General features: G+C 45.3%; 1 protein-coding gene across 2 annotated transcripts in view; it reads left to right on the top strand.

Annotated features, from left to right (window-relative positions):
- ssbp4 (single stranded DNA binding protein 4) overlaps positions 1-27,136 on the top strand; it is an 88,758-nt gene that overhangs the window by 40,325 nt on the left and 21,297 nt on the right. For both annotated transcript variants that reach the window (XM_084355764.1, XM_084355765.1), the window contains exon 5: positions 23,983-24,072. In XM_084355764.1, coding sequence (XP_084211890.1) covers positions 23,983-24,072 — 90 coding nt within the window. The remainder of the gene's footprint in view (positions 1-23,982; positions 24,073-27,136) is intronic.

Here is a 27,136-nt window from a genome sequence, read left to right as displayed (position 1 = left end):
TTCCTCTATCTACTGTATCACCCTCTTTTAAACCTCTGCTCTCTCCTTTCTTCTCCTCCTTCTGCCTCCCTTGGTTTTATTGGAGAAGGAGTGTCCCCCTCCCCCTGCTTGTTTGAAGTACCCTGCTCGTATATCACAGCCTTTCCTCGCAGGATATCCTCCCTCTTCCTGCCTCTCCCTCTCTTTCTCCCTCATTCCCTCCCTCTCTCATCAGCCCCCCTCCCTGTCTATGGTCTGGAGGAGGGTAGTACCTGTTAACTCTATTTCTTTTCCACACTTTAACACTCTTCCCGAGCGCCCAGCGGACGCGCTCCCACACACGCACACGGACGATAATGTCAGCACGAGGAGCTCAGCTTCACATGATTTAGAGTTCGTCTGAATGTTTCATTATTGAAATCGTCAAATTAAACCGCAGAGGTGATGTTGATAGCTGTTTGGAGTTACATCACATGAAATCAAGTATAACTACAATCACTTTTTTACAGTCGTTTTATTTGACTCAGTTTAGTTTATAGGGAGTTGAGAATGAATTTGTGCTTTAATATGTTTCAGATTTACTGACTTTGCAAACATGCCTTGTAAATGTAATTGTTACGTGTATCATAAAGGGCACCTGAGTAAAAAAATATTATCCCAGTGAAAAGTTTTAGACGTTAAATCTGTAATTTGTTTGGATACTTTTGAGTATCCAAACAAAGGCTTCGGTTGGACTTCGACTCCATGTGAACTTTTGCATTTCTACATAACCACCTCAGGATTTTCAGAGTTCGTTCATTCGCATGAAAATGGACTGCGAGCCGAAGAATGCAAAAACTCTGATTATTGAAACTGTTGTGTGAACAAATGAACTTTTTCATCTTATTTGCCTTACGGTCATAACCGGGCATGTGCTCTGAAATCAGAACTGTTGTCTGTCAGAGACAAAGATGGACGCAGACGCCGCAAAAGTAGGAGGTTAGGGTTGGTTGTCAGTCAGTGTTGGTCTCTCTTAACCTGGGCCAGGACCTTTCTAGGGGAAAGATCGCCTTAACCAAGTTGTTCCAAGTAAAAGAACAGTCATATAACCAGTGTTGTAACGGGCAGATGCCTTTGGAAGGAACTGACAAACTACATAGTAAAGCGTTCAGCAGCTGACGAGCCAGATATTTCCCTCAGGAGTTGTTAGAGACCAAAAGCAGAGCAAAAAAAAATGCTAAAATTGTACTTCCATTTGCCAGATGGCTACGACACGACTCCAAACGAATGATAATAATATAAGAATAAGAATGATAATGTTGCTCTGAAACTGCTGGATGTGTAAATTAGCAACATTGTATGCAAACGACTTCAGCATATCAACTTAAAATGTGATGATACTGTATGTCAGTGTTGTGTTCACAACTTGTTTTTGCTTCTCCCAAGTGGCCATTAAACATCGGGCTGCATTTTTCTGTCCCAATACTGTGAATAGGATCGTTCTACACACATATATTTTATATCTATGCCGACACGCATACTCATACAGAACTAGAGTTGTCTCCAGGCAGAGAACCTAAACGCGCCATGTCAACTGATATGACCGAACCTGGACAACATTTCCCAATTTTGATCCAATCAGGTCCCGACAGATCCCAACAGGTTCGGGTCAGATATCCGTGCTATAACAGGCACCGCGTTACAATGCTAACACTATCAAACTAGTTGGAAAGCGAAGGTTCAACATAAAAAGAAGCTGAAGTGATGGTGACAATATAGCATGTGACCGTTTACATTCAACAGGAGACAGCTTAATCTGCAGCGTTCACAGCAACACCACTCACTCATTCACTCACTCACTCATGTTGCCCTTCATGTTTGATCTCCCTGACACGGCTGATGAGATTTAAACAAAACTTGAGGCGATGGCACATTTCACCACACATCTCCGGCGTTTTCATTATTAGTTGGCCGAGGGGGGTGAACGCAACCATTCCGGGTCGGCGCGAGATGACGGGAAGGATTGGGTACTGATTGGCCATGAGGGGGACGGTGTCATTTCCTACGAATTTCATACAAAACAAATTTCATCATTACATGAAGACGAGGGCGTACTTCAACATAGTTTCCTGTTTGGTTCATTATGTTCGCCACAGAAGCTCTGCCACCAGGATTACCCCACTGTCCTTCATCACTCCCTCTCGTAACACAGTTTATTTGACTCTTATTCGTCCTTAATATCTTTCCTTTATGAGATTCATTATTCACTTCCTCCTTTTCACACTGCTTTAATTCGGCCCTGTACTGCCTCCCTCTCTCTTTCAGCTTTTCTCTTTTTCTCCGTCTTTCTCTCCTTCTTTTCTACTCCTTGTTTTTCTCTCTCCGTGCCCTTGTTGTCATTTAGCTACTTCCCCCAGCTCTGCCCTCCCCCCTCCATCCACCTCTCTTTTCTCTCTCCTCTCCCTCCGTCTCTCTTTCTTTGCTATCTTACGTTTTCTCTCCCCATCTCTCTTTCTCTCTCCATCCTCCTGCCCTTTTACTCCTCCACCCAGCCCTCCTCTCTTTCCCTCCATCCCTCTCTCTCTCTCTCTCTCTCTTCGGCTGAGGACAAGGAGGTGAAAGCCAAGCGGATTACAGTGGCAGTTTAATCTGGCTGACCCACCAAGGGATTGCTCTCTACTTTGCTGTGAGGCTGCAGGGCTGGAGGGCAGTGGGGCTGGGTGGGTGGGTGGGAAGGGGTGGAAGGGGAAGGAGACCAGGTTGTAGGCGGGGGTTGGTGTTCAGGGGGGAGCAGAGAAGGAGGGAGGGGAAGGATAGGAGGAAGAAGGAGGAGGATGGGAGCGGCTGAATTTGTGGATTTTTTTCCTGTTTGTTTCGGGCCGAGCCAACATGCTCTCCAGGACAGGACTGTTTGTACGCACATATACACGTACATGTGCGTGTGTGTGTGGGTGTGACTGTGTGGTGCCAGAGGTGGGGGATGGGCTCTGGTTGTTATTAAGAGATGGAATATTAATGCTACTTTGCCTCTAATTTCTTTCCATCTGTCATCAAGTTGTCCTCTGTGTGTGCGCCTGTCTTAGTCTATGAATAGATACTCTTCAGATATTAACAGACAATTAGTCTGTTCTGTGTTTCAAAGACGGAAACACAAAAACGTCCTTGGCTTGATTTTTCTCTTCTTTTATTCTGAAAACATCAAAATCTCATTTTACTCCATCTTGTCAAAGTCATTCAAACTCACGGGGCTTTCATCCGCAGTTAACGCCCAGACTGAGGCCTCGCCAAATTTATCAGTTCAACGAGCAGCAGTCTGTGTCGGCTGCAGGTCATTTGTGTTTGTTTTTTTTATTGCTATTTTTAATCTCTTGAAATTTGAACATGAAGAGCGAGGATAATGTGGCGATTAACAGTAGGGGTGCACACAAGGGCTCTGGTGGAGTTTCAGTTGTGTGTGTGTGGATGAAGTTTTTCATCTAAAAAATGAAAATATGTGGGGTTTTTTCTGTTTCCTGTCAGAGCAAACACATTATTATTAAATCAGGCTTTCCAAATTAACTATAGCCTGGTAAAGGAAAAAAAAACATTCAGCATTACAGCCTCATTGTTGATTGATATTTACCTGAAACAAACAATGGTTCGCCAGTGTTTTCAGCCCTCAGCTGTGCCTGCGGTCTGTCTTTCAGGCTGCAGGTACGATCTCCACCTGTCAGGCACGAGGGCAGTAGCCTGAGAGGCACAACCCGGGGCAAAGACATTCCTCCTATCACTCTGCTGTTCATTAGGATTAATTGTTGTTAGCGTATGGTAATAATGAAGGGCGACTAAGATGAACATTTTTATCACCTCGTCTCTTATCTGGGTTTTGGCAGCTGGACAGTAAAACAATGTTGTTGGGAGAGACTTGAGTGAGTAAACCAAACTGGAACTGCACAGAACAGAGACAAAAACTGGACTTTGAAACGTGAGGGTGGACATTAACTCCCAGAGTGAATTACGCCAGAGATATTATAATAGAGGTGTGAACCATTAAGTTTTTTGATAGAACAGTTTGTAACACCAGAGATGGTGGTTTGTGACACATATCGAATCCATTCCCCCTCCAAAGCCAGTCGTCTGCTTTATGACGTCAGAACCTGGAAACACATCAATCAATCAATCGATCGAACTTTATTTATGTAGCACCTTTCAAACAAATCAAAATGCAATTCAAAGTGCTTTACATGTGCATATCAGCCAATGGTGTTGTTGCATTGACGTGCACAGGATTACCCACACAATTACCAAGAAAGGTGACGTTATTCAAATATTGTACATTAAACTCACGTTTGCTCAAGTGGTTTCACTCTGGATTGACCCTTAAAGGAGACATGTTTTGCTGTCCAGTGTCACAGCACTGTATTCCCCCTCAGTCTGCGGTCTGTTTTAGCTCCTGTCTCTTTAAGGCCCCTCCTCCTCAATACCCAGTCTGCTCTGATTGGTTAGCTCACACATGCCTGAGCCAGCACCGCCAACAACAACAGAACAGCTGTGCTAAATCCTTTCTTACGTGCCAAACTAGCTGATAGGCAGAAATTATGCAGGGACTACTGACGAGGTGTTTCAGGAGCAGTGTTTTCTGTAGGAGAGAGGAGAACTTTGACCTTTTTTTCACTTTCCAGATCTTTTACATGCTCAGAAACTTTTCTAAAACACTGAAGGAAAGGGAAAAAAACAAAAAAGCATAATAAGTGTCCTCTAAAATAAGCTGGTGTCGTGAAACGGCTTACAACCTGTTGGAAACCAATGAAAGTGAACTCATATAGATAGAGGCCTGGTCTTGGTAGCTTGAAATAACTGTCTGGAGGCTTTGCAAAGATGGCTGCTGAGTGGCAAAACTTGCCTTAAAGGACTTTGGTTATAGTCTTGGATGCACACATGCAGGATCAGTTTTCAACAACCAGCATTCAGCTTGTGAATAAACCTGCCGAATCTATTTTGGAGCAATGTTTTCAACTTAATATGAAGTACTACTTATTTTATCTGTTATATTGGCAGGGCAGTTGTGTTAAAAGATCTTTGTGGATGGCCTTAAGGCTTTGGTTTTTTTTTTTTACTTCAATAGAGGCTAATTTTGTTCATTCACTGTGAGAAGAATGTAATGTTTCGGTCAAGAGGTTTGGCCTTGAACAAACAGGTTGTTAATAGAACACAGTGTGAATACAGTTTAGACATTAAGTGCCTTAACCTGTGCATCAAGTGGCAGCAGAGTAGAAACGTCCGGCGAAAAGAAAGTTGGACGGCAGCCTCAAGCTTGACTATCGACTCTGACGATTTTTGTGCTGTTTTAATGTCCTAAATGGCTTGTTGTACAGTGCTGAACGCAGCGCGGGGGTCTGAGGCAGGCTGTGTCTGCCGCTCTGTTTGCCTCTACAATGCCTTTCATGTCCCTCATATCAGCCTCCCTTTCATCAGCTCACCCCCGCTGTGCCGTTTCGGAGGAGGGGTCCAGTCGGCGAGCCGGATTAGCTTCCAACTGGTGCTTGTCCAGATTCTGATTCTGAAGGGGGGGCTTAACCGACCTCGCCTCAGACAAGACGAGAGGAAGGAACAGGAGGGAGGGAGGAGAGGAGAGAAGAGGAACAGAGCTCCTGCGGGGCTGACGCTCCTCTTCAGTTGTTTACCTTGCAATTAACGTGCTGGATTGTCCTGTGAAAAGCAGGAAGAAGTCAAGTGTGGAGACTATAGAGCAGTAGGCCACCACTGATACAGACAGAGGAGCTGACGGGGTTCATTATACAGTAGGGAGGGCCTGGGGTGCTGCTCAACACCTGCTCTATTGGAATAGTTATGTATCCACACACACACACACACACACACGCACGCACGCACACACACACACACACACACACACACACACACACACACACACACACACACACACACACACACACTGTACAGCATTAAAATGTGCAAGAGCAAACCCCCATACTGCGAGTGTCATGGTCAGGGCACAGACGATGGCATCGACCAATCAGCAACAGATGCCCCCTGGAGATAAATGATCTAGACTGTGTGTGTGTCTCTGTGTGTGTGTCTGTGTGTGTGTGTGTGTGTGTGTGTGTGTGTGTGTGTGTGTGTGTGTGTGTGTGTGTGTGTGTGTCAGTAGCACAGTGGTCAACACAGGCCCTCCGCGCTGCTGTCATCATCACGCCACCCTGCGACATGGCTGCCTGGGGACCTTATTTTAGGCCACACCAGGTGCAAGTGTTTTGGGCTGGTTACATGATCTTGGATGAATGTGGGTGTGTGTGTGTGTTTTTGTGTGTTGTGTGTGCGCGCGTGTGTGTTGGGGCTTATAAAGAGCTGTGATTGTGTTGCTGGGTCAGGACCGTGTGTGTGTCTGCGTGCTGGAGTCCAGGAAAGGTCAGAGATTGGGTGGAGGTGCCAGGAATAGGGGTGTGAGATGCCTGGGTGTCTACAGGGCCATGTGAGGCACACACACACACACACACACAAACACGCGCACACACATAAAAAACACACACACACATGCATGCAAGGCCTTCAAACCCGAAGACACAGCAGAACAAAAGCTGGTCAAAGTGGGGCAGTTTTCTCTCCCTCCCTCCTCAGTCTCCTCCTCCTCCTCCTCCTCCTCCTCCTCCTCTCTGTCCCTCACGTCTATCCCCAGCACTGTTTTCCTCTCCTCCTCCTCCTCCTTCCCCCTCCTCCTCTCCTCTCCTCTCCTCTCCTCTCCTCTCCTCTCCTCTCTCACGTAAACACGTTGCTGCTTTCTGGATCTGGGATGCCTGAGGGACAGAGCACAGACAGGAGCCCCGTCACCATGACAACAGCTTCTCTGAGCTGCCTGACACCCGGACGCCATTGGCTGAGGGCTGTTGGGGGAGGGGGAAGTGGAGAGAGAGAGAGAGAGAGAGAGAGAGAGAAGCGGGACTAAGTTAAGCAAGGGGTAGAAAGAGAAAAGGGGGTGGGTGGGTGAAGGGGGGTGATGTAGAGAAAAGGAGATAACGGAGGCAAACGACCACATTTCTCCTCACGGGGCTGTGCAGGTTTAACATAAAGAGGGAGAACGCGGAGGAAGAAGGGAGAAGGAGGTGGGGGAGAGGGCAGAGAGGGGAGGAGGCCGGTGTGTGTGTGTTAAAGGGTGTGGAAGCATGTGTGTAAATGATCTTCTCAGGGTCGTATGATCAAGCCGCTGGTCCAGGTTTGCCTGTTAATGTGTGCTTACATGTTCTAGCGCAGTTCATGAGAAATCGGTGTTTTCTCGACACCGGCCTCATATCATGTTAAAATGTCTCGTAACTGGACACCGTCAAAACCAAATTTCTTTCCTGCCGACCACGCTGAGTGGGAGAGAAAGTTCCGGTTTTCGCGGCTTCAAGGTCATGACAGAAGTGGAGATACTGTTGAGTAGTTACTACCACACTATATTTTTAGTGAACAGTGGGGAGAAAGTTTTTTCGTCTCCAGATTTTCTCCCGTTGATTAGAAAAACATGTCTAAACAAGACTAAGGCTCAATCCCAATACACCCCTTGGCCCTACTGCTGCTGCTCGGAGGTTTTTTCAGTGACACAGTTATGGTCCTTTTCTTTATAGCAAGCATAGGACAATCGCTGCTAGTCTGCTGATGTCTCGGTAGCTATCTAGCTAGATTACGTTACATTTTAGTTGCTGCTTTGTGCATGACGGTGCCACTTTTTGATCTATTTCATGGCTGCATTCCCCCCTTTGTTGCTATATGACGTTCAGAACATAACTCCTGTAATAAGTGCAGGCTTGCAGGGTAGGAGCAGTGTTGCTAATGTTGGCCCATAAAGCAGCTCTAGTAGCCAGGTCATGAAGCATTGTTCTTTTTTAATTGAGGAAAGCGTGAACAGTTATTCAAAACATCTCCCGCACACAAGAGAAATCCCCTCAGCTGAAGAAATAGTGGAAATGTTTGGTCCCGGTAACGTAAATGCCATCGAGGATAACTGATGACATATGAGTGTCTTGAAGGGTTGTCCTTGTGAAATTGGAGCGAGCCCAAGAGTCTACAGCTAAGGCCAAGGCCAACGCCACTGTGTCCTCATGCTCACAATGATAAAGCTAACATGCTGATGTTTAGCAATGCTGGCCATGCTTACCAAATTTTTTTAAGTGTGTTAGCATGCTAACATATGCTAAGTAGCACTAAGCATGAAGTGCAGCTCAAGTGTCACTCATTTTGCAGATATTTTTTCATTCAACCAAAGACTAACTTAAATTGTGATCTGTTGAAAAGTTAAGGGATCACCAAAGGCCGAGAGGAACATTGTCTTAATGTATCACGATCCGTCCAACAGTTGCAGAGACATTTCTCTGAAACAAAGGGACTGACTCATATTGCCACAATGATAGAGTTCTTTAAGCACGCAGATAAAAGCAAGAAAAGCTGCCTTTATATATTAATAAAAAGTCTTGTTGCTTAGCGTGCCAACGTGCACCTCTGCTGGAGCAGAGATGCTGCAGACTCCGTCTACGGAGGAGAACAGAAAATAGTAAGTCAAGTAAAAACTTGTTAATTATGTGTTGGGTAGAATTCACTTTGTTCATTTCTGCACAAAGTGTTTCTTTTCGTGGACCAGAGGAGCAAATGATGAACTTATTTGGACTGATCTCACGGCGAGAAAACTTAAATTTCTACCGTCACTTAAAAGCCTGGAAGGCTAAGAGCGTGCAGATTACAACTGACGTCACTTACCCAGTGTGAGTTTGTGTCACCTGAAAACACCTGAAGTAAAATCCTGCCCATACATACGTTTGCCCATACAGCTTAAAGGTTGCAGGCAGTGTAGTGGCATCAACATCCTGCATAAATGTGACAAATCCACACAACTGAAACACAGATCAACCAAATGCTCGTCATTTTGTCGCTGGTTTTGTGCGAGGCTTCAGTTCAGGCTTCAGTTCAGGCTTCAAGGAGGAAGATCGAGGAAAAGGGAAAGTGACAGATTAACAGAAGAGGGAGAAAAAGACAGAAACAGCAAAACCGTCAAGCTCTTCACCTAAATAAACCAAATAATAGAAAACTGATGCAAAATATTAAATACGACAAAATGCTCTGCTTAAGAGGCTACAGGACTCTTAACCATCAACATATTTTATCAACTCCAAACGTATTAATAATGAAATATAATCTGCTTCTTTGCTCTAATTTGTACCAGGAGGACACGCAACAGCCGCCGATGTTTTCACTACCCGCTGGTGCGATTTGATGGCAAAACCATCAGAGTCAGAGAAGCCGCGGTTCCGATTGAGAGTGAGCCGGGCCGCTGATGTGGCTTGAATATTTTCCAGTGTTTGCATTACTGTACCTGCAGAAAGGCTGTGAAATGCAATGCACCATGTTTATGTGTTGCTTGGCAGCCTGCCGGCACTGCTCGGAGGAGAAACAGCAAATGAAAAGTGTGTGTGTGTGTGTTTTGGAGCATAGAGAGGGGATGGTGTGTGTGTGTGTGTGTGTGTTAGTGTGTGTGTGTGTGTGTGTGTGTGTGTGTGTGTGTGTGTGTGTGTGTGTGTGTGTGTGTTTAGCTCCTTGTGTACTGGGTCTTCCTGCAGTTCTGTGATCACTGGCATATTTAAACTAATCATTGAAGAGGGGGAGCATGTGTCTCCATGAATATGATCTCGGGTGCTGCATGCTGTGTGTGTATGTGTGTCTCTGCTTCTGTGTGTGTGTGTGTGTGTGTGTGTGTCTGTAGCTCTACATGTGTGTGTGCAACCACAACTCACACAGGGGGCATAAATGTCTCAGGCTGTGCTTGCACACGTGTTGGTGTATCCATTTGCAGGAGACAAGAGTTTTACTCACGCACTCACACGCACACACTCTTTCCCTCACACACACACACATGCACACACACACACACATGCTGAGGGAGAGTGTGTTGAATTGAAGAGAAAAAGGCGAATGAGAGGAGGTTGTTTCTAAATCAGAACCAGAAGTTCAGACAGAGTGACGGAGCAGAGGCTCAGATAGGGGGGTCGTTATGTGTGTGTGTGTGTGTGTGTGTGTGTTTCCGGAGTGAGTGTGTGTGTGTGTGTGTGTGTGTGTGTGTGTGTGTGTTGCAGCGCAGCACAGCCCGGTCTGGTGTGTCTGTCTATTGGGGTGAGGAGGTGAGGGGAAAGAAGGGGTCTGGATCGGGTGGGGCAGGTGGGGGCAAAGAGGGATGTTTGCCCTCCCTTCTTCCTACAAACAGGAGTGAACAGTAAGCATGTTTTTACCTCGGCCATTAATCCTTTCTACTGACTGGAGACCAGAACCAAGCACAAAGAACAGAAGCATCTTGTTTCTCTTTCTTTAAGTCTCTCGATTTTCTTCTTCTTCTTCTTCTTCTTCTTCTCTGTGACCCTTTTCATTCGCTCTGTTTCCCTCCTTCTTGCTCTCTTCTCTGTGTTGCTATCTCTCACAGTCTTATCTTCATGTCTCAGTGTGTGTGTGTGTGTGTGTGTGTGTGTGTGTGTGTGTGTGTGTGTGTGTGTGTGTGCGCGCGCACGCGTGCGTGTCGTCCCCTCTCTGGTTCTCTCGCTGTGCGTGCCAATGCTGTGCTACGCTGGCTGAGACTATGCTGGGGATATTTCTGTCAGCCTCTATTTATTTATTGATGGCGATGCTGGTGAGAGTTCGCCTGCCTCCGTGCGTGCTCGTGTTAAGCGAAAGTGAGGCGCTCTCTGGAAATCTTCACCTCCTCTTCCTCATCTTCATCTTCTCCCCCTGCACGACACCTCCAGAGTAAATATTTGTCAACCCTCCTTCCAAATGACGGCGCCCGGGTCCGACCCAGTAAACGTTGGCTCTTTGACCTCCGAGCATAGCCGGATGAGAACTAGCTGCTCCTGCGCACTCTGTCTTGTCTCGTGCGGAGGATGAAAGGCCGGTGTCCCTGAAATGGAAGTCTAAATCATCCCTGAAAGAGCACCTCCCTGACGCCGCTGTCTCTGACAACAAGCTATGGCAAGCTACGAGCCACGCTGCCTGGCAACCGAAACAGTTCCTGGAAGCAAGAATGCAAATAGAGCACATTAATGTCAGATCTCATTGTGTGTCAGGCCCTGCTGAACTCTGGGAGCCTGTCGACTGGTGGTCCAGAGGTCAGCAGGTCCTAGCGAGGGTGTTTATCTCCCAGTGTGTCTTCTAGGGATGTACAGGGGGAGGAGCTAACGGAGGATCAGAGAGGGAGGAGGCAGGCAGGTATAGTACTAAGTGACCCTCCGTCTTGTTCTGCCACCTATCAACAAGGTCCCTCCAGCAGATTATTGTAAGGGTTAGCTGGTCTTTTTGTGAATTGGGAGATTTTCGTAGCTGCCAGAAATTCTCCATAGCTCCTACTCGTAATGACAACTAGAGAGTGTCCTGCAGTATTTTAAAGTGAAGGCCGGCCACCAGACACTAACCTTCAGGTAAAAAAAGAGCAATGGTGCTGTTTAAATCAGCAAATGTTGATCCGAGAAGAGGTTTGGTTAGGAGGCGAGACGTGCTAGTCTGGGCTGTTTGCCGGGGGAAACCCGGGGAAAGCAGGTTGACGTAAACAATGACACAAGATTAAAACAAAAAACATGAACCGTCATGTAAAAAAAACAAACCAAAATTTGATATGAGATGTGTTGGTCTCGGTGGTTCGCCAGCTCTCTTTTTTCGGGGAAACCTGGACAAGTAGGTTGACGTCAACATTGTTTTTTGTCAACATCGCTGCTCATATTAATGGTTTTAATGATGTGACATGAGTTTAAGCACGAGTCCTGACTGAACTGAAGGCGGTCATAGGTAAACTAAAGAATCAGCACTAACAGTCAATCTCTTTTTTTTGCTTTTCCTTGTCTTGCTCCTTGCGTTACTGAAAGCAGCAACCCCCCCACCCCCCCATCCCATTTTCTCCTTATCGGTTCCCTACAGCGGTGCCAGCACTCCTTTTCTCTTACACCTCCTCCTTATTTGGCCACTCTCTCTCTCTTCATTTGGCCTCCCCGTTATTTTCTTTCTTTCCTCTTTTTTGTTTTTTCTTTTCTGACCTCTGTTCTCGCTCTTCTTAACATCTTTCTTTTTTGCCTTCCTCCCTCAATTTTTCCCTCTTTCCTCAACGTGCCCCAGGGCCCTCAGAGTTTCGGCAAGTCCCACAGACCGTCCATTGTCTTGGGAATGCGGTTTTCTGTCTCCCCTCACCTCCTCCACCTCCTCCTCCTCCTCCTCCTGTCTGGCAGGAGACTGGGTTAGGTGGTGTTTGGCTCCTGGGTCCTCAAGGCCACTGAGTTTAAAGACTCGAACCTGACTAACCTTTGGACCTGCACCAGGACAGCTGATCAGGCTCAACTTGGCATTAGACTTGCTAGAAATCTGAACACTCTTTGGAGAGGACAGGCGAGGTTTAACGTTGCACAGACTATTTGTCGTTAATCTTGAGATGCTCACCCTGATTGGCTTTGTGTACTGTGTTTGATTGATACTTTAAGTGTCACAATCAGAACTGAAAACATCACCAAAAGGAGAGTTTGCAAGAATCCATCACAGCTTCTTAACGCTCCCGTCAAAGGTTGTTGCGTTGACGGACTGCTCGATCCTCCTGTGTTTGGTGTGTTTGGCTTATATGTGTAAGTTAGTCTTAAAATGTACCGTATGCACGAGTATGACGGAGGAGATGACGCACCAGCAAAGCTTCATGTGAATTTCTATATTTATCTAAATGTTTGAATCCGATCTTGTTGATCATCTGGTCCACATGGTGGTTCCTCTGGGAGATGAAATGGGAATTGGTAGCGTGTCTGTACCCAACCCCCCAATGTCTGGCGCTCGGGAGGACTGCTCCTATGGGAATGCCTCTTCCTGCCTGGTGCAACACACACACACACTCACACACTCACACACTCACACACACAGACATAGGTATACAGACACACTCCAAAATAGAAATGGGGTGAGTGGATCAGACTGGCGTGAGATGGTTTTAAATGTCTGGTCTAAACATAAGCATTGGACGCACAGACTGTGAGAGTGGACGGGTGAGAATTTGGCCTGAATGTCAAATGTGCAGGTCTATTGTTACAGCAGAACATATTAAATGGAGTAGTTGGCTGTGACTTTTTATTCTGTCTCCCCAGCACAGTGTTTACTCAGCTCATTTCTGCTATTACCACATTATACAGGATAATATATGGTAATTCTTTAACTGTTTTCCGAGCTAAAGACGTCTGACTTCAGCTTTTCAGGTCCACCATGTTGCTTTAGGCGCTATGGAATGTGTACAGCCCGTCTGTAACTCCCCGGCTGCTCGCTCCCTTTTCCTTTTTCTGTGTTCTCAGTATACTGTACCACCACTTCCCTCTCCTTTTCATCTTGCACCTTCTCGGCTCTGCAGAAATAAAATCCAGTTGTGGGAGCATAGCATTCGAAAGAGAGAAGGAGAGAGAGGGGGAGAAAAAAAAAAGAAGAAGTGAGCGGGAGAATATGAAAGAATGCCAAAGAATAAGGAGGAGGTAGATATTGCTAACAAGGTTGCCAGAGACTCTTTTCATTTTTAATAGTCCCGTAGGAGGTCTGGCTGATAAAGTGTTATGTTATATTATTAAATCTTGGCAAAGTTTGAGCTGCAACTGATTCCAACAGTAGCAGGTGTGAGAGCGAGTCTGTAGGTTAGATAAACTGCAGCGAAATTAATGGACAGCCTCGTCGAGTCTGTAAAGAGCCCTGTCTGTTTCAGAGCTTCTGTCGAAAACTGTAAAGCTTTTACATTACAGTGATGAGTTAAAATCAACAAGTCATAAATAATCTGCAACTACCAGTTTGTGTCTTGCTAATCCCTTCCTCTCTTTGATACTGCTGTAGAGATTCATCGAACAACATACTGCACACATTACGATTATATGGTCAGTGTCTTAGTCCACATGCACATGGGTATTGTGTCTTTCTAAATGTGAACAATATAATAACAAAAGGTCCTTTCAGAGGGCTAAAATGCTGTTTACGTTAAGACAAAAAACACGTAGAAAAAGCTTTGTTTTAAGAAACGTCCATGTACATGTATACAGGGCTTTAGCTGGCATTATAAGCCACTAATACTGCTTTAAAAAGTGCGTCAGGTCAATGCAGCATTTTGCCGAATGACTTCGTTCTGCAGTCTTGCAAAAGTTGAGTCAGGTCCCCTTTTTTTTCAGGACGTACTGGCCACACTGATATGAACGAGGAGGTGTCATGCAGTGTTCATCCTAAAAAAAGTAGCAGCTTTGTAGCATTCACCGTTCCTTGAGGTTTACACTGTATCCCCTCTCCTCCATTTGCTACTTTCTGCCGATGCTGGTGTTGATGAGACAATAAATGATGCATTTTGAATACAAAACTCTGGGCTCTGTCCTCTGAAAACGTGCTTGTTTTGGTGCAGTAGAAAAATCGCCCCTACACTGATGATTTCCAGTGTTTAGTCCAGTGTTTGTGTGTTTTGGTTCTGTGATAATCATCATTTCCTAAGGTGTTTCTAAGATCAATGAGAACAATCATTTTGCCAATCGTCATCCTCCTCTGTGCTGACTAATTGCCATTTAAAAGAAATCTTTTTTTAACATAGTAAAATCTATTCCTTCCCCTTTTCTCACTAACTCGTTCTTTCAGAAAATATTCCTTGCTATGTAACGTTGTAGAGGCTCACTATGTAGGAGACAAACATACAGAGTGCAATTACTTCACGAACGTAGACATCAGAACCTACGAAAAACTAAATGTTTGCAGATGTGTTGCTCGTTAAATGTCACTGTTGTGCGCATTCGTACATACACACGTATATGCGGTTGCAGTCCATGTACTTATGTGTGTGTGTGTACAAAGGAAGATTTCACGGTTGGATCCTCTGCTGCTGATCAGTCTGAGATGTTCGGTGTCTATCTTTTTTTTTGGTGTCGATTTCCTTATAATTTACATACTTTTCGTGGCACCATGTCTCCCTCAGTGTTTCCTAGAATTATATTCTACAAACCTCAGACTGCGGCTGAGAACCTGAACCTTGATTTTTCTGCTGTGGTTTTTTCTATGTGTAGGTGGAAAGAGTTAAAAGTGACAATGAAAGTGGTGACAGAGGTTGAGCTTCTGTAGCTGAAAATAGCGAGCATCTCGCTTGCTTGGCAAAATGTACATGTCTTGTGGCTGCATTGCATTCTGGTCTGCAGAGGCTGAGGGGGACTTCTCAGTGCTTCTTATATAATGGATCTCTCTGTGTGATTGTTGAAAGGGTAGCTGATGAGCGACAGTCTTGCTCTTTGATTCTGAGGTACTGACACGAGAACCTGACCCTGACTGCAGATGTTTTACTCTGGAAGATATTTATTTATATTTGTCCCACAAGGAACACCAATGAAAAAGACCCAGAAATGAAACGTGCTTCAGCCTTTTAGCCGTGTCAAAGGTGTTTTAGTGTACCATCACCTGTGAAGTGGCCTGTCAGGAGATGATCTACCCGCTCCTTCCTGATTTGCAGACCTCTCTGACCTGCAGAGCCGAGCGTTGACTGAAGCTCTGCTGGATAAAGGGTCCATGTCTGGACTCGGTGAATAAGAGCCGTGGTAGCGTGACACCAGCCAGTTATTTCAGATGACAGGAGGGAGATAGAGCATGATAAAATCATTGTCCCAAACTCTCTCTCTCTCTCTCTCCTGTCTCCCCCACTCTCTCTCTCCCTCTCTCTCTCTCTCTCGGACAATCACTTACACACCTTTCATTCTTCTACAATACTCACGCTAGGTTTTGTCTCTGAGCTCCTAGCATTCTATTATTCCCTAATTAGCAGCATTAATAAGCTTCAATTAGGCATATAGCTTTGAGTGCATGTGGCAGTCTGCCTCTTTCGTTCAGTGTGTGTGTGTGTGTGTGTGTGTGTGTGTGTGTGTGTGTGTGGACGAGCGTCATCATGACACCCTGTCCTCTGGTTCTCTGGTGGCTTTCCACCCAACACCAACTGCCTAATGAGGGAGTGAAAGGCCACGGGCGGAGGGGGTGTGTGCTGCATATCGGTGTGTGTGTGCACTTGTGTTTGTGTGTGTGTGTGTAATTAAAGAGCAGTGTCAGCAGGGGGGACCTGTGTTAGAAAGGGTCACCAGAGCGAGCAGCAGGCCATCGCCAACCTTTGGTCATTATCTACCGACATCGCCAATAAAGGCTTCTGGGTGTGTGTGTGTGTGTTTATGCTTCTGTATGTGTGTGTGTGTGTGTGGCCAGCTACTAAATTACTACAAATCATACTGAATGTGTTTTGCGCGGTTTATGCATGTTTGTGTCGCTGCCATTTAGCTTATTGTTTAGCACTTAAGTAGGGTTCAGTTCAACTCTTGCTCCTGAGTTTCATCAGTCTTGTTGCTCGACTAGTGCTGCAACTGAAGATTATCCTCATTATTGATTCATATTTCAGTCATTTTCGAATAATTGATTTAGGAATTCATCTGTTGGCTGTCAGAAAAACGGTGTAAAGTGTCCATCACAATTTCTTGGAACATTTTTCAATCGCTTGTTTTTGCACCAACCTACACTTTAAAATCCAAACATATTTCATTTCCAGTAACGTAAAACAGGAAAAGACAGAAAAGCCTCATTTTTCAGAAGCTGGAATCCAGCAGTGTTTGTCGTTTCTGCTGAATGAATGACCACTCAAACAGTCGCCGATTAATTGTTTCAGCCCTGAACTAAGAACTTACTTACAATGTGTATTTTAGAGGTTTTAGTCGTAGTTTCTTTTACAGTAGTTATTCTCATTTCTGTTGGTGAAACTAAGATCTGTAAAAATGCAAACACAGATACAACAAAGCCGAGAGGGACATGTAATGCTTGGGGGGATGATCAGAGAGGTGGTAAACAAGGCAACATGTCAGCCAGATCTACAGCAAGTACAATAGGTCAAAGTTGAAGCGGGGAGTCGGTCTGAATAAGACAAAGTTTGGGTGACAGTGTTGCTGTGCTGCTGATCGTGTGTCTACAAACGCTCGGTATTGAACTCTGTCTGTTCAATGTCACGACCTCCAACAGGAACAATGACCAAAACTATGTATTAAACTGGAATTATGCTTTAAACATGAATTCTCCATTGTTCTAATATGCACAATGCTTGTTTTTATTTATTTATTTTGGTTGTTCTGTCTATCATGTGGTATGGATCAGTCCGCAGCCATCCAGCCACCAGAGAGTCAGCACATCAATATCATGTTTACAGGAGGCAGGAATTGACGAGCAGAGTCGTCTGCGTTTCTGCACTCATTTGTTTCATCTCAAGCGTTTTTTTCACGTGTCTGTGTGCATATATTACGTGTGCACAAATCTGTGCGTTGATGCCATCTGCATCAACGCGGCGTGTGTCGTCTTCCCTGTCAGGTGGTGTGTGTGAATTGCCATAGGTTGATTGGTTAGCCTGAGAGGCAGCAGCGGGAGTAAAGGCAGGTGCTCCGGGGCAGCAGGGGGAGAGCCGCTGCGAGGTCCCCCAGCCACAGTGCCTTCCCTCTGGGCTTCCAGCTCCGAGCGGTGTCTGGGTTGCTGGGAGGAAGCTCCAGGCTCCTGGGGCCCTGATGCTGGGAAGAGATGCTTGGGATACGAAGAGGAGGGATGTGTGTGTGTGTGTGTGTGTGTGTTTGTTTGTGTTTGTGTGTGTTCTGTGGGGGGATCCCAAGCAGATTTGTTTACCGGTAATTAATTCACCTGATTGACATAACAGCTGCCGGAGCAATGGGAAGGCAACGGCATATGTGTGTGTGTGTGTGTGTGTAATATATACAGTACGCTCCCATGCATAGTCACTGTGTGTGAGTGAGCATAGTAATGGCTGCATACCTGTTGGTGTGTGTGTGTACGCATGCCTGTGCAGAGAGCAGCCATCGAGGGCATTTCCATGTGGCAGGGTTGGGAGTCGGGTTCCTGGCAGAGCAGCCCAGCAGCTCTCCGTCTTCCATCGATTAGACCCGTCTGTCGGCCGGCAGCCCTGCTTACACTCCTGCCTCTCCTCCGCTAATCCTTATAGAGTTGACTTCACTGACAGACTTATTGGAGCACTCGAAGCTGAGGAGGAGAAGGAGGGCTGTGACAGAAGGACAAATGGGGCAGCTGAGGGGAGAGGGTGATGACAGTTAGAGGAATCCCTATTTTTGTTACGGAAACCAACAGTTTGTCTGCTGCAAATCAGCCTGCAAGTCACAGAGAGCTCACGGACAGACACACAATGGAGCATGAACACAACTCGGGTTTATTCCTGCACGGATCTCAATTTTAACTGAATTATCAGTCTTTTTCTTAGTAAGCCTCACCCTTTCTTTGCACCAAGGACAAGTTATTTACATTAACAGCTTCAGCCCGTCTGCTTTTTCAGCAGTATTCACAGTTTGTGCTTTTTTGTTTAGCTGTGGAGCTCTGCTCTGCAAAGACTGAGAGAGAGGAAGAGAGAAGTGAGTGAATAATGTAAGCTCGCAGAAGAATGAACTGGTCTGTGTGTGCGTGTGTGTGTGTGTGTGCGTGTGTGTGTGTGTGTGTGTGTGTGTGTGTGTGAAAACTTTATGTTGAGAGCCTCAGGGTGCCGCGATGGACTTTTAACATTTTCATGTGTTTGTGATGACGTTACACAGTGTGTGTACGTGTGTGTGTGTGTGTGTGTGTGTGTGTGTGTGTGTGTGTGTGTGTGTGTGTGTGTGTGTGTGTGTGTGTGTGTGTGTGTGTGTGTGTGTGTGTGTGTGCGTGTGTGTGTTTTTGGGATATAGAGTGTGTGTGGGAGTTGCTGAAGACCGTACGGTCAGTCCAGGCAGAGTCCTTGCGATCTGAAAGAAACACAGACCCGCACACACATACAGTATACTCACAGACACACACACACTCACTCACACAAGCACTCACAGGTCGGTATCAGTGTTGTTGTGGCCAGCAGGTAGCAGTGTGTTGGCCTGCTTGTCTGGACCCAGATAACAGCAGATCCATTACCCCCTGGAAGCTGAGGTCTGATCACTGGACAGATAGAGCCGCTCACTCACTGTCTGTGGGCCATCCAGCCAGCCAGCTAGCCGGCCAGCCTCCACTGTGGAGCTAAAGAGGATCACAACCAGGGGCGAAAGGGGAGCAGGCTCCCTCTGTTCGAGGAAATGATCAAATACATGCTTAATTTTGCAGCACGACTACTCTTTCTCATTTACTCAGAGAGAGAAAACTCATGGAGTCCTTTACGTCTCCTACAGTATGCCTGCAGCCTACAGTATGAATATACAGTACGGAGACGAATGAAATGACCCTGATTATAAAACAGCCTCATTTAATGCATCCCCTGTTTGAAAGATAAGAATAGTTTGCGTTATGAATAAAAGAGCCATATTTTTCACATTAGTGATATCATTAACATGAAAACTGCATTGTGTAGTTCAGGTAGACACACAAACCAGGTGATGTCATTGAGTGGCTATTACCAACCTTCAATGGAATATTCTTGCAAAGACCTAAATGAGAAGATTGATGCCACTCTCACGTTTGTTTGCTGAATATGTAGGTAGTGCATGTAGAAGTTAGCTTAGCTTAGCACAAAGACCAGAAACAGGGGGGAGGAGCTAGCCTGGCTCTGTCTGAAAGTAACAATATCCCCCTAACATCACCTCTAAAGCTCGCCAATTGACATGTTATATCTTGTTTGCTATTGTTTTGCAATAACAGTATAAAAATTAGAAATTGTTGCTTTAAGGGGGATTATGTGCGCACATTTTGTACACTTTTTGAAGCATTAATTAACATTATGTCACAAGTTGCAAACCAGCTAGCTCCGGTCTATTCTGTCTTGTAATACAACTCCAAGTCTGAACAGGTAGCTGCACGGCTCACTGAGCTAACTAGCTTACGGCAGCTACATTTAGCAACAGTTAGCGGTTACTCTGGTCATATGCTGACCCCTACTTTATTGAAGTGACCTTCAGCAGGTGGCTAATTCTTACGTACTGTATATCACCTTTAATAAGCTAAGCTAAGCTAAGCTAACCAGGTGCTAGCTCTAGTCATATTTATTGTCTCAGCAAAAAAGCAATTTTAGTGTTTTTCTCAAAATGTCAAAAGTACACACAAAGGTAGATTGTTCCCTGGTTTCCTAGGCATTCAAGAGCTTTCACCTGTAAACGACCCTTCAGATTGCTAGCAGAGACATGATAAAAGGCGTCAATGCAAAGGCAAGTCGGAAAAAAATGTATGTTTCCCTCAAAAAACAAAGTCACACAACAGAGAACGTACTGGAAGAGAGAATAAACGAACAGAGAGCTTCACATTTCTGAAATATTGAATACTTAATTGATCTGGAAGCTCTTTTTCCAGTATGGAGGAGGAGGTATGGACGGATGCAGTATTGAGACTGAAGATGTTGAACGTGGCCAACAAGCCAGATCATTAGTTAAACTGGATGAAGATAGCTCGCATGAGAATTTGTGTGAAAGGAATGAAGATAATGCAGCCCTAATGGTTGTATGGAGGTGGGGACAGGGTGAGACAGACAGAGGAGTGTGTGTGTCTGTGTGTGTGTGTGTGTGTGTGTGTGTGTGTGTGTGTGTGTGTGTGTGTCAGGTTTGTTTGTGTGCAGAGAGAGAAAAGGAGGGAGATAGTGGCAAACAGGGCAGCTATCAAAAGCCACAGGCTGCTTTAAACTCCATCTCTGTTTCTTCTTCTCTCTCTCTCTCTCTCTCTCTCTCTCTCTCTCTCTCTCTCTCTCTCCCCCTCCCCACCTCCTCCCCCCCTCTCCCTCTCTCTGCTCCCTGGCCATGCTGATGATTGACGGCCTGAGGGTTTTAATGGGCACTGGAGAGCAGGAGCTGAGGTCGGGGTTGTCATGGCAACTAGGAGAAGGGGCCTTTTGCTGCTGCTTCACCTGAGTACTGTGGAGCCACACACACACACACACACACCCACACACACACACACACACACACACACACACACACACTCGCCACACATACTTACATGCCAGCACCACTTCCATTCACTCTTCCTCACTCCCTGAGATGCCCTGCCGTTCATCCAGCTACCTCTGGCCTCCTCTCTTCCTCCTCTTGTTCTCATTCCATCCTCCTTTTCTTGTTCTCTCCTGGTGTGTGTGTGTGTGTGTGTGTGTGTGTTACACAGGGTTTTCTCTTTTTTACGTGTTGCCCCATTGTTCAATAAACAGCTCACAACTATACACTTTATAGGGCCCAGTTAGAGGTCAGAAGTATGTTACATCGCTTTGGTTTTTTTTGTTCTGTAAAGTTGCCCCATCCATCAAACGTCATTCTGTTATGTCTGCTGTAGAGGTGTTTGGTCCAAAATTTGGACATGATCCGAGACAGACCGCTGGAAAACCAACCTGTTTGTCCTGGAGAGCCTCTATTTCAAGACCGGGTGACTGAATAAGCAAAAGTAGCTCCTCACATGGGGCATGTTCAGTAATTTTTTATTTCTTTCTTTATTTTTCTTTCAAATATATTCATTTATTAGAATTTTATGGTGTTCTTGGGAAGGGTTATATAAGAAAGCCACTATATCGTATCGTATCGTATCGTATCGTATCGTAACTTACCGTAGCGTATCGCATCGTATCGCATCGTATCGTATCGCATCGTAGCGTATCGCATCGTATCGCATCGTATTGTATCGCATCGTAGCGTATCGCATCGTATCGTATCGTGTTGTATCATATACAGGTTGACTCCTCTTGTTTTTGGGTTGGGTATAAGTGGGACCCAGCAGCTATTGAAATTCACGGTTCAGGATCAGTCTTGACAGAAAAAAAACATTTTTATCTTACAATGATTGTGATCAGAGCCGATAGTGGGTCTACACATATTGACGCGTAGACCTGAGAAAAGCAACAATATAACTAGATCTGACCCTTTGTTTCGAACATAATCTGGACGGAGTCTGGTCGTGGGTTTGGTCTCGATTGGTCTCGACTTGTGAAAACATCTACGGGGAAATCTATTTTCAAGATTTATTTATTTGGCATTTATTGCCCTAATTTGATAGTTAGCACCTAAGAAACATGGGCAGAGATGACATGCAACAACGGTCCTCAGCCAGAATGAGGTTGTGAATGCTGCAGCCACTTTGTACATGTGCCAGATAGTGTTACCATACTTGAATTTTTATCTTCTATACAATTCCTTGAAAATGCTGATATTTCATGCCCCTTTCAATACCATAGGGACCATAGCATTAGCAGCTGGTGTATTGATACTGAAGAAAAAGAGTATTGAAACCGGTTCAAATATTCAGAATTGATACGTATCGATATATGGATATTTTTGACAACCGGCTGCGACAATCCTCTAGAAGTTTTAAAAAGTACTTGGTAGAAAACTGTGCACAAACCTCATATCAGACGTGTCGAGCTATCATGAACTATAAATCTTTCAGTTGACCTGTATATCGGGCCGTCTCTGCATTCAGAGGACTGTGTTTGATAAATAACGTGAATTATTACTAATAACTTTCCTTGACTGTCTGTTTTGGTTGATACTCTTGACTTATCGTCTGCTGTTGAGGCTGGGAGGAACTGAAGCAGTTCACACACACACACGGACCTCAGAGCATGTGTGTGTCCTGCCTCATGGCCCCGGGGCCTGTTAGTTAGCGTCTGGGCTGTGCGGGTCAGCCGAGGGATGGAGGGATTGTTTGCTCGGGAAGTGAGTGAAGCTCTAGTTACAGTGGGGGGAGGGGCCGGAGTAGAGCAGTGTGTGTGTGTGTTTCTTGATTTTCTGAATTGTCTTATGTTTGGCAGCTAACAGACGTTGTTCGTAAAATAAACAGGATTAACACCAACTAACTTCTCTATGACTGTGCAACAAGTCCTCCGACCTAATCGCTGAAATGATTCATGATGAGCATTTTTCAGATCTTCTGATCACTTCCATGGTTGAGCTACGTGTAGGCAACTAGAACTACTTGGTTACGGTTCAAGAAACACTGTGGTCATTGACAGTGTGTCAGTATGGGAGGAGGGTTGTTTTTAGCTTTATAATCCCTCCTCCACAGCGTTGGACTGAACTGGCTCCACATTCTGACTGAAAATTTGTTCTCTGGGTAACTTTTTCGTCTCCTCGTCTCATCGCTCTGTGAATTTCTCAGAGCTCAGACTAAGCAGTCATGACCAAACACCGACTGTCAGCCTCACTGCCTCAGAAGAAAAAACCAGAGCAGCAGCAGAGTGTCACATCTGTCTTCCCCCTGATGTTGAAAATCATTATGATTGAGAGCAAAGATGAAGGAAATGATGCCAGAAACATTGCTAGGAATTTAACTAAATCCTTCGAAGCATGGGAGTGGTCTGGATAATGAACCTCGGTACTTTTACTCAATGAAATGTCTGTAATATTGAGTGTAAAACTGTTGGCAAGTAAAGCCGGCAAGAAAGCTTGATCAAATCCTTATTCTTGCTGAAAAGAAAAAAGGATGCGTACTTAAATCGGTAAAAACAGAACTTTGACACTTGATCTGTAGCTCTACATGGAGGAGCTTTCATTTTGAAATAGTTGGAGTGTTGCATGTGGACCTTGAGGAGTGTTATTGTTCAGTCAGACATTATGTATACGTACAGTTTGTACATCTTCACATAGTTTCTGTAGTCGGCAGATCAACAGTTTGTCTCCTATGCTTTTTGAAAAAAGAAACAAACTTCCTGTTCATAACTCTACATTTTCTTGTTCAGCTCGTCCAGAAAAAGGTAAATTTTTTTGACCATCTGTTGCGGTAAGACAAACTAAAGTTCACTGGAAGCACGCCGATGCCTTAATGTTCCTCCTAAACTATCTGCATCTTAACAAGATAGCTTTGTGCCCTTCATCAAATAATTCATCACCGTGACTAAAGAATCCTATCTTCATCAGTTATCAGTAATTGCTCCATTTGTGGGCCGAGATTCGCTGAGTGTTATCGGGGCTGCGAGTTTTGTGACCAATAATTTCTGCCATTTCCATTATTTTCAGTGATTATTTTTACACCTTGCTGATGGTGAACATGAACACTGACAGTGTGCTGTTCTTCCTCGTGTGTTTTTTTCAGAGTGCGGCCGCTGCTCCCAGTCCAGTGATGGGCAACATGCCACCCAATGATGGCATGCCAGGAGGACCTATGCCCCCGGGCTTCTTTCAAGTAAGAAAAATAACTTTCTCGCCGACTTCAACCCTCGCCCACCCCCACCTCCAGCCCTCGCACGCCCCCGATAGCTCCCCCGCCCCTCCCGTAGCCACCACTAAGCCTATCCTTCTGTCTCCTCCTCCTTTTTTAGCCTCTTTAGCTGTCCTAATCCCTGTCCAGATGTGTTCCCTTCTCTGTCTCTCTGCCTCCGTCCCATATGTCCATGCTCGGGTTGTTAACTCCTGGTGCTCTGCTGTAGATTCGACGAACTGACTCCTTTCTAAAGCTTGGTAGCCAGTCATATATGAAATGTCTTTGAGTGAGGGTGGTAATAAGGAGAGGAGAGGAGAGGAGAGGAGAGGAGAGGAGGCTATTTTCTCTTGGTTTGTGTTGCTTCACTAATTCCTCCTGTCATCACTGTTCTCTGAAGGCTGTCTCTGAGGCTGACGAGGTCACACACACACACACGCTCTCCATTTCCATCACTCCTCATTTCTCTCTCGTACGCAAACAGGCACACACGCGAGCCTTATTTAACACTTTGACACACATTTCACCAACGACGCTTAAAATATCTGCACACCTGAAGATATTCACTGAAAGACTGTATCATCTTAAAGAATTTCACTATCGAGACAATTGTTTAAGTGGAACAGTAGTTACACACAAAATCACCTGTAAATATTTCACACATCCTTTTATTATGTACGCGTTGGGAGCAGTTACATTTTTATGAAAGTGGAGGAACAAAAGTGGCTGTGTCTTTTTTATCAAGGGCAGGACAGGCAGGAGGTCTTTTGATGGTAAACACTGTGCCAAAATCAAAAGTCCATAGTTTGTGTAAAACTGTAAGCCTTTAAAGGAGTAGTTTCAAATGTTTACACTTATTTACCTTCTTGCTGAAAGTTGAATTAGAAGCTTGATACCGCTCGGTTATGTCTGTACAGTAAATTTGAAGCTCCGGCCAGTAGCTGGTTAGCTTAGCTTAGCTTAGCATTGAGAATGGTGATGCATTTCATTTGAACAGGGAAGTTGAAACCTCCGAGTTCCCGGTCGGCAGTTTCAACTGGAACAGCGTCGTTGAATGAAGTTGAATTTCGCACCTCATCAACTGGTTTTGCTAACAATGGCTAACCTGTATTCCGGTATTCCTACGTGTCGTACTGGAATGTCAACTATGGTGTGACGTCATTTCCAGCTCTGACTTGGAAACAGGGAAATATTTAGCCTAGCACCGTCAAAAGTCAACAAAATCCACCTATTAGCATCTCTTCAGCTAACTGATCAATCTGTTTGATACATTTCTCCACTAAAGCTAGGCTAAACCATTGAGACATAGCATTCATTTGTGATGTTTAGAGGCACTGGCAGGCTCTGGATAGGGCCAGGCCAGCTGTGTCTAAAAGGATACATATACTGTATATTTCCATGTATATTTATGCTAAGCTAAGCTAATAAGCTATCGGCTATAGCTTCCTTTTTAAAGAACATGCATGAGAGTGGCAAATTAATGGTAATTTTTTATGTATTTGGATGTCTGCTTTTGTTATCCACTTGTAGGAATAACAAAATGTCCATGAAGCCCCTCGTATTCAGCATTTTTTTACAAATCCGCTCCGATTGGACGTCTACTATGCCTGATGTAAATGCATATATACAGTGTGGACCTGTACAGCCATTTGTCAGTGTTGTCTTGCTCGGGTTGATTGACAGCATGTTGTGTGTGTGTGTGTGTGTGTGCGTGCATGCGTGCGAGGGTCGTGGAGAATGTTAATGATGTATGAGCAGTGAGCAGGCCTGGGAGAAAGCTATCTGATGGTGTTGCATGAGTGACATTGCTTTCCATAAATAGACCCTGTGTGCATGGGAGACAGACAGGCAGACAGTCAGACAGACAGACAGACAGGCAGACAGGATAGGCAGTGGGGACAGCAATATTCACTCTCGTCTCTTTGCTTAGCTAAGCAAATCCGAGTAGCAAAGGTAAAGAAAACAAAAAAATAAAAGTGTGAACAGATACTCGATGTACCGCACAGAAACACAGACAAAATGTTCCCCTGCACCTCTCCAAACTTTACAACAGCTTTCCCTGAATCAAGCAGGATATTTAAATGTGCTGTGCTGTGTCCACATGGCATCTTTCAACCTCGGCTACAGCTAAAACAACACACACACACACACACACTGTTCAGGTAGCTGACATTCACTCCCTGGTGAACTGATGGTTGCGGTCGGCGCTGAAAGTGCACGCTACCGAGTTACCCGCAGTTCATTTATTCATTCAGGTGAAGGGAAAGAAGACTTTTTTAAATCTTTCTCTCCCGCATAGAGATTTTACTCACATTCTCATCTGTTACACTGGAGGTGAGGTCAGTCTGTAGTGTTTGAGTGCATCAGACTCAAACATGCTCATTATGTTCGCGATGAGGATTTGTGAATGGATTCTGTCGACTAAAACAGAATTCTTCTCCGAGCTGTAGTCGGTCCTCGTGTCTGCTCCGGGTCTCCACTTCCTCCCGCCACCTTCTCCCTCTCCTCTCTCCTTCGCACGCCCGGCATCCTTCTCCCTGACATTTCCTCACTCTCTCCATTTCCCTTGTCTTTGAAACTATTATTTTCTCGCTCTCACACACACTGCTTCAGTGACACATGCTTACTCACCGACTGTGTTGTGTGTGTGAACTGTTCACGTGTGCTGGGTGTGTGTGTGTGTGTGCTGCAGAAATTCTTCCAGTTGCACTAGCAGGGTAATTAACATAGGTGACCCCAACACTGTTATTGGCTGTGGTCCTGGGAGAGAGGGACGAGGGGCAAAGGAGGGACAGTGGAGGAAAATGGAGGTGGAGGGAGGAGGACGGGGGAGGAGGGCGTGAGCTCCCTTGCTCCCCTAATCTGTAGCTGGAGGACGAGCTGGGCATGAGAGACATGGAAGGAAAAAGTGGCAAAAATAACAGAGAAATGCTGTTGGGATCTCTCTACACACACATATCCTATACTATAATTCTCCTCTCCTCTCTGTGAAAGTCCATCACTGCTGCATCACAGCCCTCTGGGGAGGACAGGCAAAGGGGGAGATGAG

This window comes from Pagrus pagrus (genome assembly GCF_965226575.1).
Source record: "Pagrus pagrus genome assembly, chromosome: 6".
Lineage (NCBI taxonomy): Eukaryota > Metazoa > Chordata > Actinopteri > Spariformes > Sparidae > Pagrus > Pagrus pagrus.
Note: the sequence above shows the minus strand (reverse complement) of the source record. Positions and strands in the feature narration are given on the sequence as shown.